The sequence below is a fragment of the Bactrocera neohumeralis genome, chromosome 3 (assembly GCF_024586455.1).
Source record: "Bactrocera neohumeralis isolate Rockhampton chromosome 3, APGP_CSIRO_Bneo_wtdbg2-racon-allhic-juicebox.fasta_v2, whole genome shotgun sequence".
Lineage (NCBI taxonomy): Eukaryota > Metazoa > Arthropoda > Insecta > Diptera > Tephritidae > Bactrocera > Bactrocera neohumeralis.
Genome location: NC_065920.1, coordinates 15,394,069 through 15,413,495, shown reverse-complemented (window position 1 = coordinate 15,413,495; position 19,427 = coordinate 15,394,069). Strand labels below are relative to the sequence as shown.

The 19,427-nt window shown below is 37.8% G+C and overlaps 1 protein-coding gene across 2 annotated transcripts in view; it reads right to left on the bottom strand.

The window, feature by feature from the left end:
• Positions 1-2,673: 2,673 nt before the first annotated feature.
• Positions 2,674-19,427, bottom strand: part of LOC126753869 (uncharacterized) — a 154,522-nt gene continuing 137,768 nt past the window's right edge. For both annotated transcript variants that reach the window (XM_050465606.1, XM_050465607.1), the window contains one exon: positions 2,674-13,869. In XM_050465606.1, coding sequence (XP_050321563.1) covers positions 9,000-12,029 — 3,030 coding nt within the window. In that variant the 5' untranslated portion in view covers positions 12,030-13,869 and the 3' untranslated portion in view covers positions 2,674-8,999. The remainder of the gene's footprint in view (positions 13,870-19,427) is intronic.

Genomic DNA, 19,427 nt, shown 5'->3' with positions numbered 1-19,427 from the left:
CTTGCATCGATATATAACAACGTGGCTTCATCGTGTTACTTCGAAATCAGGGTGGACTGCACACGTTAAACCCGCTCCAAAGCGTGGAAAACGCAACTGTCGTCAGGCAAGGTTATGCCTTTGTGGTTTGGGATGCGCGTTAAATAATTTTTATTGGCCACCTTGAAAATGAAAGGGCCAGCAATAGCGACTATTACATAACGTTAGTGAACTGTTTGAAGGATGAAGTTGCCGAAAAACTGTCGCATTTGAAGAAACAGAATTTGCGGTTTCACCAAGGCAATGCTCCGTGTCAGATGTCAGTGAAAACGATGGCAAAAATTGATAAATGGGCTTCAACTTGTTTCCACATGCAACGTATCATCCAGATCTGGCCCCCAGTGACTGTTCTTAGATCACAAAAGAATGCTCGCTGGAAAGAAATTTTCGTTGAGTGGAACTGTGGCCTATTGCGAAGCAAAAGAACGATCGTGCTACGAAAATGGTATTGAAAAGTTAAAGGGTCGCTATAATCAGTGAATTACCCTTGAGCGGAACTATTAATAGAAAAAAAAACATTTTGCCAAAAAAATATGCTTTACTACGGGAGTGGGTTGAAATAAAATAAAAATATTTAATTTAATTAAAGCATACATATTTAAAAACACGAAAATAAAGGAAAAACACTAATTGTTGTTTAAACACTAATAATTTTAATACTGCAGCATCTTTATTCTGCTAAAAATTAGCTCGGACTGTGCTAACCTGATGCAGCGCAGGTACTGCTTTAAGTACGTATGTGTTAGAGACGTAGGGCATGTTAAAATTAGTTCTTTACTATGTTGGTAGTCGAATGAGTGGTATCTCTTATGAGAAGAAGTCGTTTATGTAAATTATAAGCTTAAAATAACATTTCCTGTATTATTTATTCGGCGTTTTGCTTATATAAACAAAATATGTTTAATAATGCGTGTGCGAAAAGCATTATATTTCTTAAACAAAATACAAACTAAATCAGTTTTCAATTAGTTAACTCTATTGACACAATAAAATTTTATAAAATAATAAGTTTATGCCTTCGAATACATAATATTAATGTCAACATCTGCTTAGCTTTGCTACTTTCAATTCCAGTTTTAATAATTTTAATAGTTTCATATGGTTTGAAATACTTTGCAATCCAATGATTTCACAATTTCGAAACAAAATCTTACACAAACAACAATTTTGTACATTTATACAAGTTATGCCTACGATTTAGCCGTTTCACTAATCTAACACTTGTACTGACTTAAAATGCTATTGTGTTGCTTTTGTTGTTATTTGTTGTTTAATAAACTCTATAAAACCGATGTGTGATTACATTTAGTATTTACAATTGTTCAACAAATTATTTATTTAACTGCATTGACACCAAACTTACACACCGCAGTGCGCTAAACTGGCTTGTGTGTGTGTGCTCACTTTTCTATGTGTGAGTGTGCACATGTCTAGATGTGTATGTTTGTGTTTACTTGCAAAAGTGTATACATGTAGCTGCGGTAGCTGCATTCAAATTACTTTTCGGTCTGCTATATGAAGATTAATGACAATGAAACAAAGCACGAAATTTCAGTTATATCGGGTGATTTTTTTGAGGTTAGGATTTTCATGCATTAGTATTTGACAGATCACGTGGGATTTCAGACATGGTGTCAAAGAGAAAGATGCTCAGTATGCTTTGACATTTCATCATGAATAGACTTACTAACGAGCAACGCTTGCAAATCATTGAATTTTATTACCAAAATCAGTGTTCGGTTCGAAATGTGTTTCGCGCTTTACGTCCGATTTATGGTATACATAATCGACCAAGTGAGCAAACAATTAATGCGATTGTGACCAAGTTTCGCACTCAGTTTACTTTATTGGACATTAAACCAACCACACGAATGCGTACAGTGCGTACAGAAGAGAATATTGCGTCTGTTTCTGAGAGTGTGGCTGAAGACCGTGAAATGTCGATTCGTCGCCGTTCGCAGCAATTGGGTTTGTGTTAATCGACCACATGGAAGATTTTACGCAAAGATCTTGGTGTAAAACCGTATAAAATACAGCTCGTGCAAGAACTGAAGCCGAACGATCTGAACGGGCCCTAGAAAAGTTGGCAGAAAATCCGCTTTTTTATCGACAAATTTTGTTCAGCGATGAGGCTCATTTCTGGTGAATGGCTACGTAAATAAGCAAAATTGCCGCATTTGGGGTGAAGAGCAACCAGAAGCCGTTCAAGAACTGCCCATGCATCCCGAAAAATGCACTGTTTGGTGTGGTTTGTACGCTGGTGGAATCATTGGACCTATGCTGTTGGACGCAACGTTACGGTGAAGATTAACAAACTTTTTGTTGCCAAAAATGGAAGAACTGAACTTGGTTGACAATGCCACACAATGGCCATTTTGAGGGAAAACTTCGGAGAACAATTCATCTCAAGAAATGGACCCGTAAGTTGGCCACCAAGATCACGATTTAACGCCTTTAAATTTCAGTTATAAGCCAGCAACTATTCCATTAAATTATTTTAATGCTCGAAATTGGACTTTCCGAATCGGTTTTATGAAATTATCTTCAAAAAGTAAATGTCATGAACCAATCTAACGTTTCAAATAAAGAACCGATGAGATTTTGCAAAATAAAAGTTATCAAGCTCTTAAAAATCACCCGATAATTAAATTATTTTAATGCTCATCTTTTATGTAGGCAAATAACTCAAAATATTATTATATTTATTGCTGCACACACACACACACACATGCCGTATGCCAGTGATTTATCAGCCTGAATTTTGACAGAAAACTCACACGAGCAATTAAGTAAAGATTTATGCGTTTGTCTTTGTATGTGTGTGTGTTCATGATTTCGAGTTCGCTTCTTCTTATGCTAAGACATTATTTATGATTAAGCTGTGTTTTCACTGTTTCAATTTCGGCCGAATTGTATTTACTTACGCGCAATCATATACAATTATCATTTATGCCAGTGTTCGCTCAATTCAATTCGCTTCATTTGATTCTCACTTCAGCTTCATTAACGTCAAATATTTTTCGTGTGCAGTGCAGCTTATTGCTTGCTGGTGGCCGAAGGTAAGCACGCTAATTGCAATTAAATTCTAATCAACTAAAATAACAGTGTTTTTGTTTTTGTGAAGCATTTCCGAAAATATTAGTGGTATATGAAGTAATTAGTCCGATTGTGAACTAAAACAGATTTTGCAGAATTTCATAGAAAGGCGCACACATAAAAGCATATTGACAGCTATTCAGGCTTTAATGTACTTGCAGTTGAGCAGCTGCGGTTGAAAGTGTGTTGCATGAAAATTGCTATTAGGGCGGCGATTTGTTTATACAAATGTTTCTATTAGTGCCTGACCTTACAATAACTTATAATGGGACTTGCTTTGTGCAGCGTGTCTAATTTAATTGTTTGCTATTGATTAGACGACAAGAAGTTGCTGTACAGGGTGCACCATCATTTATCTCGCTGTTGCAATAATGATGAAGTGCTTTAATAGCGGCTAAAATTTACTAGACGTGCTTTGAAAAGCAAATTTATATTTTGAAGCACTTTAAACAGAAACGGACTAGACTTCAAGAAGTTGTTGTACAGCCTGAAGCATTTTTAATCCAACAGCAGCAATAATTATAAAGAGATTTTCTACCGGATTGAATGAACTGGACATGCTTTGGAAATGAATTCCAGACTTTCAAGTTGTTCATCCAGAAATAAAGACAAAAACAGAAACAGAAATAGGTTATAAATACGTGAATAACAGTCGCAGTTTCGTTATTTGTATCGAATAATGCTTGGGCACAATAGAGTGACATACAGTCGACGCGCGGTTCACCATCAACACACGCATTCGAATGAACTGATTGAAGGTTTCCTCAAGAATGATGCACAGAATCTACTAAATGAATCGAAATGTTGGATCTATAACAGCTTTTAACCGATAGCGTTAGATGCTGGCTCATTATTAATATCGACTTACGTTTATCTCTAAGCTGCAATAATGATAAAGTGCTTTGCTAACAAACTGAGCTGGCTAGGCATGCCTTGGAAGTTCTGACATTGAGACGATTCAAAGAGAAACAGAAACAGAAATAGTTCATACATATCATGATCAACTGACATCGTCTTGTCCTCTGTTATATAATATTTTTGGACATGCTTTAAGAAGAAAATTTTGACTTTGGAAGGCTTCAAATGGAGACAGAAAACAGAAACAGAATTAGTTCATAAATTGTCGAGGTGAACAGACACAGTCTTGGCGCTTGTATTAAATATTTTTGATCATGAGAAAGTTCACTCACATCGAGTGGATCGATTGAAACATTTAGAGATGACTCATTATTGGTAGATATAAATGCTTCAAAAACCTATCGACAGTTACTGGTGTCAACAAGACTTGGCAAGACTTGGATCAAATCTGTTTGCTTTGGATTTGGTAAACCATCAAGAAGCTCTTGATGAGCTCAAGCCAAAACTGCTATGCCAGACGAGCTGACGAAAATCGTGATGGATGGTGACATAAGCGACGCAAATTACACACACTGTGTATATGAGAGACAATAATGAGTTAATGAAAGACAAATTAATTTATAATAAAAATCAAATAATTCCTAAGGCAGATGTCGATACAACAACTTGCTCTAACATCAAAGCCATCTCACAATTGAAATTCCACTGAAAATATAATTTTCGAACCATTTCAAGCACAGTTACTCTTTTTACACTACGAAATTGCTTTAACAGCAGTTATTTCTGGCAACTGAATTGTTTGAGAGGCGTGTTGATTTCCGAGTAAGAAAGATGCAAGAAATCCGTTTTCGCATTCTTCGCGTATGGATATTTTATGCCACCTTCTGCAACGGTATTTGCGAACATAAAACATATTGCCGTTAACTGGCACAAGTGAAGTGGCGCTCGTGCCAAAGTTGCAGCGCTGTTAGACACGGCGTATGAGTATTAATAAATTTGCTGGCAAACAAAACGAGAGCCTGCGTTGTCATAAGTGAGCGAGCATGCCGCTAGCGAGCGTTAGTATTTGCTTGAAGATAAAATATATTTTTAATATATATGAAGCAGCCAGTTTTGTGTATCTGCCAAGTCGTCACTTTTAATTTGATTTTTCTGCGCGTTTCTCACAATCAAAAAGCCTGTCAAGGAAAGGAAGTGGCATATACTCAACACCGTATGCTCGAGTGTACTTATAACAGCAATTTCACGTTGCGCACATATTTACTTGTATTGTTTTCACAAAATTGTGTCACACCTGTGCGTGTCTGAAAGCAGACTTCGGTGTGCACACTTGAAATGCACATGCTCGTATAGACACGACCTGTTTTCTTATATGTACTACGAGTGCTGTGGCACATATGAAATCATAAAAAATACCTTTGTTGCTAATAATGTAAAATGCTTTGTCTAACTGCAGTTACTGTCTGTTTTTCGTCTTTAACCGCTTTTCTCACTTTTCCACTGCCTATCTCTCTCTTGCCCGCACTCTAGTGTTCACTCCACTGAAACAAAGTGGAAGCGAAGTGTTGTTTCTTCGAACGCGGCACACCTTGCAATCTGAGTTCCAGATTGATGCTTTAGTAGCGCCCAGTATTGAATCGTTTCTGGTTCTTTTAGCCTGCGTCGCTCAGTACATAGCCGAACAAAAGCGCATTTGGCCTACAAATCAATTGTTGAGAAGTTGCCCCGAATACCAAAGGCTTATGGTTTGAATGGTATGCCTGTCTAAATGAAATTCTATCTACTTCTTTGCCTAGTTTGCCGTTCTATCGAGGAGTTTACCCGCAAAAAGGACCCCTGCAACAAGAAAGCTCTCATTGCGCGCACCTTAAGTTATTCACAGTGAGTTGGGTGCAGCACTTCAAAGAATGGGACAAAGTTAAATGAAATGAAAACTTTTTCAATTACATCAACTGGAATAAAATCGCACGCCAAATAAGTCAAAAAAGTCAAGTCGAAATGTAAATGGCGGGATGCGCAGCTAATATTGTAGTATATGAATGAATGGAAGCTGAATGAAAGGCACGTGCACATAAATTCTAGGAAGTGGCAGCGCATAAAGGCAAGTTGAGAAACAAAATCTTTTGTTTTCATTTAAGAAAAATGATTTAAAGAAATTTGCGCTGGTTGTTCTGGCTTTCTTCATTGCTGCGCGCGTTGTGAAAAGTTTTTTTTTTATTGTTTGCTTTGAATAGTGAATAGGGTGACCAGGCTTGTGATTGCGCCACTTTACTTGAAGTTAGGCCAGAGGCTTTGAATTGGGTTAGCCGGAAAAGGCAGGGCTAATAGTAGGTCATAGCATCTTGGGAAGATAATACAATTCATTGGTAGCGAAAATGAGAAAGCTTTGAACTAATTAAAATGGCTTTAATGCTGAAAGTTGTATGAAGTTGGGCAACCCAAGAAGAGCTGTTGCATAAATATTTATTATATAAGGAAAAAATGCGAAGTTTTATGTCAGGGAAAGGTAAGAAATATATTTTATTAGTGGCGAATTTCTATGTCAGCAAAATATATAGTATATATATATATTTTGAATTTTTAAATTTAACTTTATTTAAAAATATGGTAATATCAAATTTAAAACCGAAACAAAATTGATAAGCAATTCAATTTCACATTATTTTCTAGCAAATCAATTGCTCATTGCTCAAAATTCACTTTAAAATTTAGTTAGCTTTATATTTTCTTAGAAAGTTGCTACCTGTATTTAATATAAGAAAAAGCTAAGTATAAAAAATTGTATATATGTATATATTCATGTGAATTTTTGAATATTATTATCAAAATTTTTGTTATTAAGAGTTGCCACCTGATTATATATATGTAATTACTTTTCAGTTCAAAACGAAAATTTTAAATGGAATATCTGTTTGTATGCCTTCTTCCAACTTGTTTAGCAGAAAAAGTTACTAATATATTTTTTTTATTAATAGGTGCCACCTGATCATAAATATTTTTTTTATTTAAAAATAAAAGTTTTCAATAGAACTTGGGTATGTACGCCATTTTCCAACTTATGTAGCTGCAAAATTTGCATGTTATTCTAAAATTATTGTTTTTGAGAGTTGCCACCAGATTATAAAAAGAAATGTATTTAAAGTGTGAAAATTATTCACATGTTTTCACTAATTACCTATAATTTTCTTTAAAATTTGGAAAGCTTAGTTACGAAGAATTTTTTAACAAGATTGCCACCTGTTATTAATGTAAGGAAAAATTATGTGTTTAAATAATTATGTATTAAAAATATATCGAAAAAGTTTGAGAATAGTATTTATACCATTATTATTATTGAGGGTTGCCAGCTGATCATACATTTTTTTATATTTAAAATGAAAAACTTTCAATACAATGTCTGTTTGTATGTCACCTTATTAAAAAATTATTTTTGTGAAGAGTTGCCATCTGATTATAAAAGAAAATTAATTTAAAATTAAAAATTTGCAATAGAATTTGGGATGCCACGTTACTTCAAAATTATTGGTATTAAGAGTTGCCACCTGAATACAATTTTTTTTAAGTTTAAAACAAGAAATTTTTAATTAAACTTTGTAAAAAAAAGTATTGCTCTTAAGAGATGCCATCTGATTGCAAAATAAATTGTATATGTTATAAAAGATTTTCAACAGCTTGTGAGATTTTAAGCCTCGTTTTGACTTATGTACATATAGTATAGCAAAGACTCGTGTCACGTTATTACAAAATTATTATTATTAAGAGTTGCCACCTAATTTTAAATATTTGTATGGCAATTTAAAACAAGAAATGTTCAATAGAATGTCTGTATTCCTTTGGTCAACTTGCTTAGCAGAAAAAACTGCAAGTTTTTGCATATTTAATGTTATTCAGGGTTGCCACCTCATCGTAAATATTTTTTTTTTTTTTGATATTTTAATACGAGTAGATTTCAATAGAAGGTTATTAAAAAAATATTATTTTCAAGGGATGCCACCTGTTAACAAAAAAATTTTAATTTGTAATAAAAAATTTTCAATAGAGTGTGAAGCTTAGGCCTCATTTTGAATTATATAGCAAAGAAAATTACCAATAAATAAAATTTTTCAATACTCGAAAATAAAGCACTGTCACCTACTAAGCCGTTACAAGAAGTTTGTTTTTTTAACTTTTGACAACTAATTAAAGAAAAAAAATTTGCTTAGAAAAAATTTACAAATTTTTTGTTTTCTGGCTACCTTGTTCTATAACTGGCGCGACGTACTCTGTGGTGGCTGTTAATTGAAATCAATAAAAGCTGTTATTGCTAGCGAAAACGTCCAGCATACGGACACAATGAGAGCTTGCGACAGGTATCGAAATGGAAAAAATATAAAGCTGTCGTTTAATTTAATGCTTGACTGGCCACGAAGAGCGAAGCGCAAGTAAGAGGAAATGAGTAAGAGTAACAATGAAAAACAAAAAATATATCAGAACTTCAATTTATGGGTAAATGCGAACAGCCAAGTGGTGATGATATACTTTTACTGGAAAAATTTGCTGCTACTCTTCTTTTATTTTAACGATTTTTAGCTAAGCTTGCAAGAGAAAGCAGCAGTTGAACTAGTAGAGTGGTGGCGGAATATTTTGTGAGGACCAAGGGTGTGATTTGGAGATTCTGCAGTAGATAAGACTGATAATCAATATTTTCACTAGTTTTATTGAGATGTTAATGGATTTCTAATTGTCCCACAATATGCAAGCAATAAACGGTACAGCACAGCTCTATAGAACTTGACCACCATCATTTCACATCGAATTACACCTCGTGAAGCTGAAGCAAGTTCGTATGTACATATGTATGTGTGTATGCATTCGCACACAATTTAATTGTCCAGCTACTCACACAACACATGCTTATGGCTGTGCCCACTCTACAATGCCACCGAGTCGTCCATTTTGACCGCACTACAACCGCTGCCGCCCGCCTTGCCGTGTGCGTTCGCGCAGCTGCCATTAGCGCCGCGTCGTCATATATCGGAGCCTTCGTGCGAATCGCCCACATAGCCTTCGTCTGGGCTATCCGCCAAGGGGCCGTTTAAATGCCGCAATTTTGAGGATTCTTCGGAGGCAGTCGCTGTGGCCGCCGTGGTTGCCGTCGTGTTGCTTGCAGATATGGTTACTGTGGTGGCGCTGCTGCTGCTGCCGTCATTACTGCTGCTGGCCGCTGTCGATGTGGTGGGTGAAACGTCGTTCTCATCGCATTCGGGTATGGTGGAAGCGTCGGCCTGCGCGGCTGCACAACGCTTTGTGACTGTCGACGCGGACGTCGAACCGCTCGTGCTGGTGCTCGCTGTGGCCATAGCCGTGACCGCTGTTGTTGTTATTGATGTGGGCACTTGTGTTTGATTTGTTGGTCCATTTGGTGTTAGCACAACCGCTGCCGTCGATTTCTGTTGCTGTTGCAGCAAATGCTGCTGCTGTTGTTGTTGCATATGCGCCTGTGGGCTTAATACGCCGACAATGGTCGGTGGATAGCGTATGGCCTGCACATGATAGCCGGGCAAACAGGGTGGCCACTGCTGAAACGTAGCATTTGAAATTGTGGAAGCGACACCACCCGCGCCACTTACCGCGCCGCCGTCATGTAGGCTGGGCGCGGGGCTTTGACTGCTCTTGTAGCCCTCCGGCGGCGACGGGTACTGCACTATATGCTGTTGTTGTGTTTGTGGGTAGCCCTCGGCCGTGAAGCGCACATTGGGCATATACTTGTCGTAGGTTGGTGTGCCGGAGCGCTGCAAGAACTCCGCCTCTAGGCTATAACGCATGCCTGGATTTGCAGCGGACGCGGCGAATTGCTGCTGTTTGTGTGCGCGGTTGTGTGGTAGAGTGCGGTAAAAGTTTTGCTGTTGCATGTGTTGTGCGTGTGAGGGTTCGGAGCCCAATGAATGTTGCGGCTGCAGCTGTAGGTGATGATGCGAAGGTGGTGCAGGCGCCGACTGTTGCAAGTGCGCGTTGCTGTAATCATAAGCAAAGCCATCCTGACCAAGGAAGCACACTGGATTCAAGTGCACGTCCACTTGGTGTTGTGGCGCGGGTGCGGCGCTCAAACTGTTCATTACGGTCTTCAATTGCATACCACGCGGCAATGTCGTCATAGCGCCAAAGCGTGCTGCTGCAGCAGAATTCAGTTGCATGTTTGCCGGCCGTATAATCTGTGAGCCATACTGTGGTGCCAGCTGGTAGCAATTGTCGAATTGCACCGGCGTCGTCGACATACCCTGTATGCTGCATGGCCCCGAGCAATCACTAGCCGCATCGTAGTCTGCGTCTAAGGACGCTGCTGTTTTCAGCTTGCCATGATTAACGCTCTCGGCGTCATTTACCAAATCTGGATTTTTCTCCGCATAATTGCGCACCGACGAAGGCGGCGAACAGTAACTGACAGCGTTGCCAACTAACATTGGCGGCGGCGTACCGCTCGCACTAGCCATGCTAACGCTCAACTGCAGCGTCTGGCCGCCATCGCCAATCACTGCGCTGTTGGACGTTTGCTGTTGGTAATGCGCGGGTGCATATAGCAGTAAATTCTGTTGCATTTGACCGCCCATAATGACGCCGCCATTCTCTTTGCACAGCTTGGTGGGCGTCATGCCTTCAGCCAACAAAAGCCCCGCACCGCCGTTCAGTGAGTCGCCATCGTTCAGTATAGACGAGCATTTCATCAAACCCGTCTCGTTGCCGCTGCTATCTGTAGCGTGTGCGCCACCGCCAACCACATTGGTAACCGAGCCGCCATTGGCACACTTCTTGCGCTTGTTTGGCTGGCGCTGTTTGCACTTGATCACTATCGTACAAAGTAGCACAACAAATATGACGCCAGCGCCCGTGCTGCTGGCGATGATATAGTTCATATAGTCGCGTGGAAAGGACACCTCGTTCACCACAGGCGGTTCTTTGATGATAACGCGCAGCGTGTAGTTGCTGAAAGTTATGCCCGCCACATTCTTGCCCACACACGAAAAGGTGCCATTATCCTCGGGTCCAACATTATAGATGAAGATCTCACTGCGCTTCTCCTCCGCGCTGCCCGTCTCATCAATATAGTAGTACATATGTAGATTATCAATCAGGCTGTCGTTAGTCATCACTTGACCGTTAAATAGCCACAATACTTGCGGCTCCGGTATAGCACGCACCACGCACATAATCGACATATTACGGCCCTCCGAGATTTCGGTGTACGTCGATGAGGGTGTGACCTCTGGCAGGCAAGCCAGTTCGTCCTTCTTCAGCGTCTTGATCGCTTGTCCTTTCAGTCGCGGCGGCTCCACACACTTGGGTTCCTCGACCTGCGGCGTCACATAGTTGTTGAGCCACATATGCAAGTCCAATAAACGGCAGTCGCACATCCAGCGATTGCTCTGCAAACTGATGCCATGCAGCGATTTGGGCAGTATATGCTGACCCTGTATGAAACCGATGCGATTGCCGTCCAAACGCAACCACTCCAGATTGTCCATGCCAATGAAGGCCTCATTCTCAATACGCTCGATCTGACAATTGCTCAGCTCGAGCGTTGTCAGAAACGAGAGATGCCGGAAAGCCGACATCTTCAGCTCGCGTATGGGATTGCCGCTAAGCGAGAGACGCATCAGCGAACTGTAGTCTTGAAACGTCTCGGTGGGTACATTTTGCAGCGAGTTATCCGATAAATCTAGCTCCACGAGATTGGTCAGACCGCGAAAGGCTTTCTCGTGTATGCGTATCAACTGATTGCGCGATAGAAAGATTTTCTGTAGATTCAGCAAATCCATGCGTAGAAAGCGTTCACTTTGCAGCACTTGCAGACTATTGCCCGAGAAGTTCAACACTTGCGTGCCGGGATCCATGCCCTCGGGTATATTCGGCAGCTCCTTGCCGCCGCACTCGACCGTCTGCTTGCCACCCTTCCACTTGCAGGCGCACACTTCGGCGGGGCAGGTAAGTGTGAGGCGAAAATTGGCCAACACGAGCAGCGTGATGGGCAGTAAAAGGCGGGCAGTTGATTGTTGGAGCATTGTGTTGTTGTTGTTGCTAATATTACTTGCACTCTGCTTTAGTCGCTAGCTGTGTACGAGCATGTATACGCGCCTTGCGGTATGCAGTCGTTAGTGTGTGTGTGTGTAGTGTCAGCAAGTGCGTGTTTGGGTGTGCATGCCGCCTTATTTCGTCAACTCCTAAATGTATGCTATGCAAATGTGCCGTTTGCGTTTTTCACCACTATGCGTTTAGTTTTCTTACCAGTCGTGGGGTGTTCTATGAGTTATGTTGTAATTTTTTTATTTTTTGTTATTTTGTTGTAATACTTTTGCTTCTTTTTATCATAGTCTAAAGTCATCCATTAAAGGTTTGGTCCAGTTTATCTTAGCACTTGTCTGCGTAAGTGCCCAAATATCGGCACGTTGTCTAACGTTATTCAGCAACAATGCTCTCCCACTCCACTTGGCAGCGCTCAGTGACAGTTTTGAAGTTTTTTATTTAATCTTTTGTCATTTATTCCCCTAAATGCCGCTACTTCGTTGCCTTCTGCGTGCCTTCAGTTCATTTAAACTGTCAAATTACTAATCGTGATCGCCATTATTTCCCGCGTCAATAGCTTTTGTTGCGTTCTTTTATGCTGCCACTTTGCCGTCGACCATTCAGTGCGCTCAAGTCTAATCACATTTACGTCAGGCACGTTGTCTGTCTGCCTGGTGTTCAAATTAGGTTGATAATCAAAATCTGGTATTCCCGCTTGTGGGCATTTGTGAGTGACCTACAAATGGGCGAGCTTCGACAATGTTGACAGTTTTATGTCGCTTTTCTTCCGGGTTGTCTCCGCTTTATTTTTGCTGTTTTGCACTTTGTCCAGCGACACTTTTAGCATGTAAATTGATTCATTTGACAAACGCGCTTCATAACCAAATGCCGGAGCATGTAATATACTCGCCTGAGCTCTGTGTGCTTTATGTTGAGACTGTTTTATGTCTCTGCTACACCTTCTAAACCCCGCATACCGCTAAACGAGCGTTGTTGTATACCCCCAGTGCCGCTGCTTTCCTTGATTCGCTCAGTCTTTTGTGTTAATTTCTTTTGCTGTCAGCATAAAGCCAGCGATTGTCGTATTTTCATATATTTCCTGTGCTGTTGTTGTCTGTTGTAGTTAGATTAGATGCTTTATCCGCACTTTATTGTGTCTTCTACTTTATGTATGCCACTTTATTTGTGTGTCTTTCTTATTCACTGTCACTGTCAACAACAGCCGAGCCGCAGCAACGGCAATATAGAAACACCGCTATTTTGCTACAACAATTGATTGTTCTTGAAGGCGCTGTGTTTGTGCCTTTGCTTTTATTATAATGTTGTTTTTTTTATTGTTGTTGCAGTATATGCGCTTTTTTATTTATAGTTGACTTCAAGTGCTGTGCTTCCGGCTTTCTTCCCACACACAGCTCCAGCACAGGTCCACTGTTTACTGTTGCTGACCAATTTATATCGGCCTTGTTGTTGTTGTTCACTAACTCTGGCTTTGGCGTCGGCAACTATGTTTCATTTTTTGCATTTATTTCTTATTTCTGCTCAGCTTTATTGTTTACTTGCTCTATGTTTGCTTGGTATGTTGCTGCCGCACAATCAGCGCTGTGCGCCGGCGGCGTCAGTTGGCTTTGTGGTTGCTTTGGTTTGCCCGTTCGTTTGTAGCAGCTTTACACTTTCACACATTACGTAAGCATTCTGCTTGTGACGCTTAAACAGAATGAAGCGATTAAGTTACCAGTTGTGTGTTGTGTTGTTCTCTCAAGTCATCACTTTAACGATTGCAGTGAAAAAATCAATGCAGCGTGCATTTGTTGCCTGCGGCTGATTTGCCTTTGCTGATTTCTGCAATGAAAAGGAAAATGGAGAAAATTAATTAACTCTCCGGACATGGAAGAAGAAGCGATATATTTTTAACTTAAAAATATTTACAAAACACTTTGCTTCACCTTGCAAGGGTTGGGGCGTATACGTAACATAACAATTCAGTAAAAGGCGCTACTGTACCATAAACATTGATATGCCGAGAGGGACGGTAAAATAATGTTAAAAGTAATATAAAATTTAAAACCAAAATAGAAAATAACTAAAGACACAAATTTAGAATAAATTAAAACTAAATTAAAGTTAAAGTAAACGAAATTAAAATTAAATATAAAAAAAATATTAAAATAGTAACAATGGACAGAATAAGAATTAAAATTAAAAAAATATAAAACTCAAATTAAAATCAAACTAAAAATGAAATTAAAATAAAATTAATATACAAATTTAAATTAATTAGAAATTAAAACTAATAAATTAAAAAAAAGAAACTAAATAAAACATTGAAATCAAAATTAAAATTCTAGTAAAATTTGAAATTTTAATTAAAAGTAAAATTAAATATAAAATTATAAAAGCACAATTAAAATTAAAAATGTAAATTAAATTACCATACAAATTAAAGTTAAAATTAAAATCAAAATTAAAATTTAGATTTAAATTAAAATTAATTGATTGATTTTTTGAGTTTTATTTTTATAAAAGTTTATAAAAATATATTAGTATAAATAAAAAAATTCAAGAATTTCAGCCTTACCATTAAAATATTACATAAACTAGGCATCTGTATCTATTAAATCAGTATAGAGACAAAAGAAGAAACGGATTTGCCTGAAAAAGTATTAATTTCTATTTTACTTTCTGATTTTAATCCAAAAGCAACCTCCCCGTACCGAATTTATCACAAAACTTATATAAAGATATAAATTGAACTTATAACAAAATGGTTTTGGACAACTTTGAACAACTTCAGTTTCGGCAGAGTGCGAATTAAGATCTATCGAGAGAGCCAAAACAACGCTAGTAATAAATTGATTGATTGTACGGAAGTTAACTTCTTAAGTCATTTCATTAAAGCACAGCGTCAATCACTCAAATCTGCAACTTTCGGTTTCGATTTCCTATTTAAAGTCTATGACATTGGCTTCATTAAATTAAACGCTGGTCTATTGCCACTAATTTCGGTTATTGCCTCCAGGTAAACTTGCCACGTTGCATACTGCTTTCGGCTATTAAAATTAATGGAGTTAACAAACAACTCTCTGTGCTACTAAATAGAGGCACTATACATACATACAATTACGTAAAGAACAAATGCAAGGCTGCGGAAGTGGAAAGACAAGCAAATTGTAGGCTTATTTACCTCGAGGAGCAGTAAAGCGTCGAGCAAGTAAATTAAACTTGATTATATCCACTTTATCATATTTGCCACCTTCTCCTTTTGCATAGGCCTGCTTGCTGGCAAAAGCAGGCAAACAACAAGAATAATAACAATAACAATGCATGTACAGAAAACGATGGCAGTAGGCATGAATAAAAACGGCCAAAGCAGCAGCAGTAAACGCAATAACAAAGCCAACAATAAATCATGTAACATCTTGTTGGGAAGATACTTAAAGGCATAAAATATAAATTACGCAAAATTAAGCTAAACGCATAGAAAATCTGAAGCACACACACACACACGCAATCAGAGTGTAAGTGCTGAAATCAGTTCGAGTGGCGCGCATACTGGTAATGGCCTAAAGGGGTAAGGGAGTGAGTCCAAACAGCACTGCCAAGAGCATATTTTAAAATGACAGCTATATATCTCACTGCTGAGCAGACAATCGCCACTGCTAGACAAAGCAAAACACACTGCTTTCAGTGGCAACACCGTAATCGTGCGAATGGATTCATTTATTTATGTGTGTGCGTGCCGGCAGGAAGAGGTAATAAAGTACAGTAATTCAAAGCTGAAATAGGCGGCTGCGAGTACACATGCCTGCACCTACCGGCGTTTAATAACAAAAGCGAAAGTTACACAAAATAATGGCTGCAAATGCAAACAAATGCTCTGAGGACGCACATATATATTTATGTATATATATATCTTTATATCGGGTGATTTTTTAAGAGCTTGATAACTTTTTTTCAAAAAAAAACGCATAAAATTTGCAAAATCTCATCGGTTCTTTATTTGAAACGTTAGATTGGTTCATGACATTTACTTTTTGAAGATAATTTCATTTAAATGTTGACCGCGGCTGCGTCTTAGGTGGTCCATTCGGAAAGTCCAATTTTGGGCAACTTTTTCGAGCATTTCGGCCGGAATAGCCCGAATTTCTTCGGAAATGTTGTCTTCCAAAGCTGGAATAGTTGCTGGCTTATTTCTGTAGACTTTAGACTTGACGTAGCCCCAAAAAAAATAGTCTAAAGGCGTTAAATCGCATGATCTTGGTGGCCAACTTACGGGTCCATTTCTTGAGATGAATTGTTCTCCGAAGTTTTCCCTCAAAATGGCCATAGAATCGCGAGCTGTGTGGCATGTAGCGCCATCTGAAACCACATGAGTCAACATTTAAATATTATCTTCAAAAAGTAAATGTCATGAACCAATCTAACGTTTCAAATATGAGATGCAAATTTTATGCGTTTTTTTTTTAAAAAAGTTATATAAAAAATCACCCGATATAAAAGAACATATGTATATCCATGCATAGGCAGTTGGATCTATTGTGCTTTAGTGCTTTGCTTAGCCAAGCAGCCTGCTCTATTGTTTTGAATATAAAACAAAAGGTATTGCCGGTAGCCTAACCTGCTCACAAACACACTCTGCTGCATATTAGCTGCATTGAGCTGCTACGAACAGGAAAAAGAAAAAATTTTGTATCAAATAGGGTAAATTTTTCAGGTATCTTAAAGGCCTGTAGGAAAAAGTTACTGAGGCATAAGCAATAAATTAACATTATTTTTGCTTTTTAAATCAAATTACAAACTTTTCAAAGCTAAACTGTTATTATCTGATCACAAACTTCACATAAAATTGTAAATGTGGGGGGCGTATACGTAACGTAGCATTTCATTATCTACTCTACGCAGCGACATATTTGCGATGCATAGTTTCTATACCTAGAATAGGGTAAGTTAATTTTGCCTGGAAGTTTGGGACATCCGGAACGGTGACGTCAGAGACTCTGAAATATATTTGTGTATAACTGACAAGCATGACGAGCTTAGTCGAATCGTCCATCCGTCTGTCTATATATTCATATGAAATTTTGCACACTTCCCTTTCTCCCCAGGAGTTGCTCATTTATCGAAACCGCCGATATAGAGCGACCATAGCATATAGCTGTCATACAAACTAAACTATCGAAATTAAGTTTTGGTATAGAAAACTTTTTCATTTGATGAGATATCTTAGAGAAATTCAGCATGAATTATTACCTGAACCAATGATGCAAAATTCGAAGGAATTGCTTAGAACGAATAACTGTCTTCTAAAAATAGACTTTTTGTACTGACAACTTTTTTATTTGAAAAGATATCTTTTCGAACTTTGGTACAGATCATTAACCAAGACAAATATACAACCTTCGAAGAAATTGTTCTTATCGGACGACTAGAACATATAGCTTCCATATAAACTCATCTACCAAAATTAAGTGCTTATATGGAAAATTCGTTCACTTATCGAGATATCTTCATCAAATTTGGTATAGATTACTATCCAAAGCAACGCAAGAATCACCGGAAAATTTTTTTAGATCAAAACGCCATAACATATAGCTGCCGTACAAACTGAACTATCGGTTTAAAGTTCTTGTATAGAAAACTTGTTCATTTGAGGAGATTTTTTCACAAAATTTTCCATGATTTATTGCCCAAGGCAACGTTGTATTCTGCGAAGAAATTGTTCAGATCGGTTCACTACAGCTAATAACTGCCATATATAATTAATTGACCAATTAAAATGCTTGTAAGAAATCTTTGTAATCGTGCGGGGTATAATAGCAACCTAACTTAACTATTGTCTTGCTTTATTTTATTTTACAGGTTTTCAAAACTTTCAAAGTTATATCGTCAGTTTTTGGTCACAGAACTTCACTTTACCTTGGTAGTTTGTGGGGCGTATACGTAACATAATATTCCATTAGCTGTCGCTGCCTTAAATAGAATGTAATGTTGTATATATATCGTATTTAGTATTTATGTAGAAAATAAATCAAAGAAAAATTTATAAAATAAAGCAAAATAAAATAGCAGGCGATACTTTTTTTAGGTCATAACAGACGAATTTCAGGAAGCTATTTGGGGTTTTTTAAAATTACCATTTTCGGCCTGAAATATGTAAAAGCAATAGTTTTAAAACTAATTTTTAATTATAATATTGATATATTCACAAGATTTATTGATTCGAACTGATCCATATAAATTGACACAGGAGCTTTTCGCTTCGTAAACAAACAGCTGCCAAACGCACACTAATTGACATAGGAGATCATAGGAGATCACGAATAAAAAAAAATTGTAGAAATCAGCAAAAAATATATAAAAAGATGGTTTTTGAATCTAAGAAAAAGTATCGATTCGGTTTCTGCGTGCAGTTTATACAGACCACTCTGGCTCAATGTAGATCTTGAGTGTATAAGGTCTATTAAATTAACTCTGCTTTGAGGAAGAAAATAAATCAAAATAAGTAATTGTGAAAGCACTGAAAACCATTACCTTTGATACTAAGATAAATACGAAATAATACTGACAATTTATATATTCGATGAGTCAAGTTCAATCTTGTATAATTTACCCATATCTAAGTCCAAGAGCACTATACAAATTTTAACAATCAAATTAACCATCTGCACCTCTATCAAATGTAGAGCTAACATTTTTTCTAAAAAATACTTCTCTAAACAAGAAAAGTGTTCCAACAATGTTAGCGAACAAGCCTCCTGCACACATAACACTTTGCTGTTGCACCCCACGCTATTAGTTAAGCAATTACTTTAACGCTTTAGATACGAAATAAATCCGATGTGAGTCGTCGTATGTGGAGATAAATGTGTCCTAAATTATATCTACTTTCAAAATAATAGCTTGTAATCAGTCTAAGCATTAAGCAACAAAGCAAACAGCAGGAAAAAGCTCACACACAAAGAAGCACTAGCACCAACGCACACACAAACACAAACATACAAGCATGTGTGTGGGCAGGCATGAATAAATTAAGGAAACTTTTTGCTTTGCCAGCGCCAAACAGAAAATGCAACAACAGCAAAAACAGCAATCATTTATTTAAAGTACAGAGTTTGGAAGTGAAAGCAAAAGGTATGATTTCGTTGAACGAATACTGTTTGCTATTGTATTTTTTTATTTCTTCGAGAAACAAAAAAATAGGAAATGAAGTAAAAAAATATAAACCAAGAGCTTAGCAAATAAGTGTGGAATAAATTTCTTATATTTGTTTTTTCTTCAAAAATAAGATGCTTGTATATACTTGTATATGCGAGCGGAGGAAATGGAAGTGGTTTTGAGCAACGGTGCTTATGTTCGAGTGTAAGCGCATTAAATTTAAATCTTCGATTCTCCATGCCCGC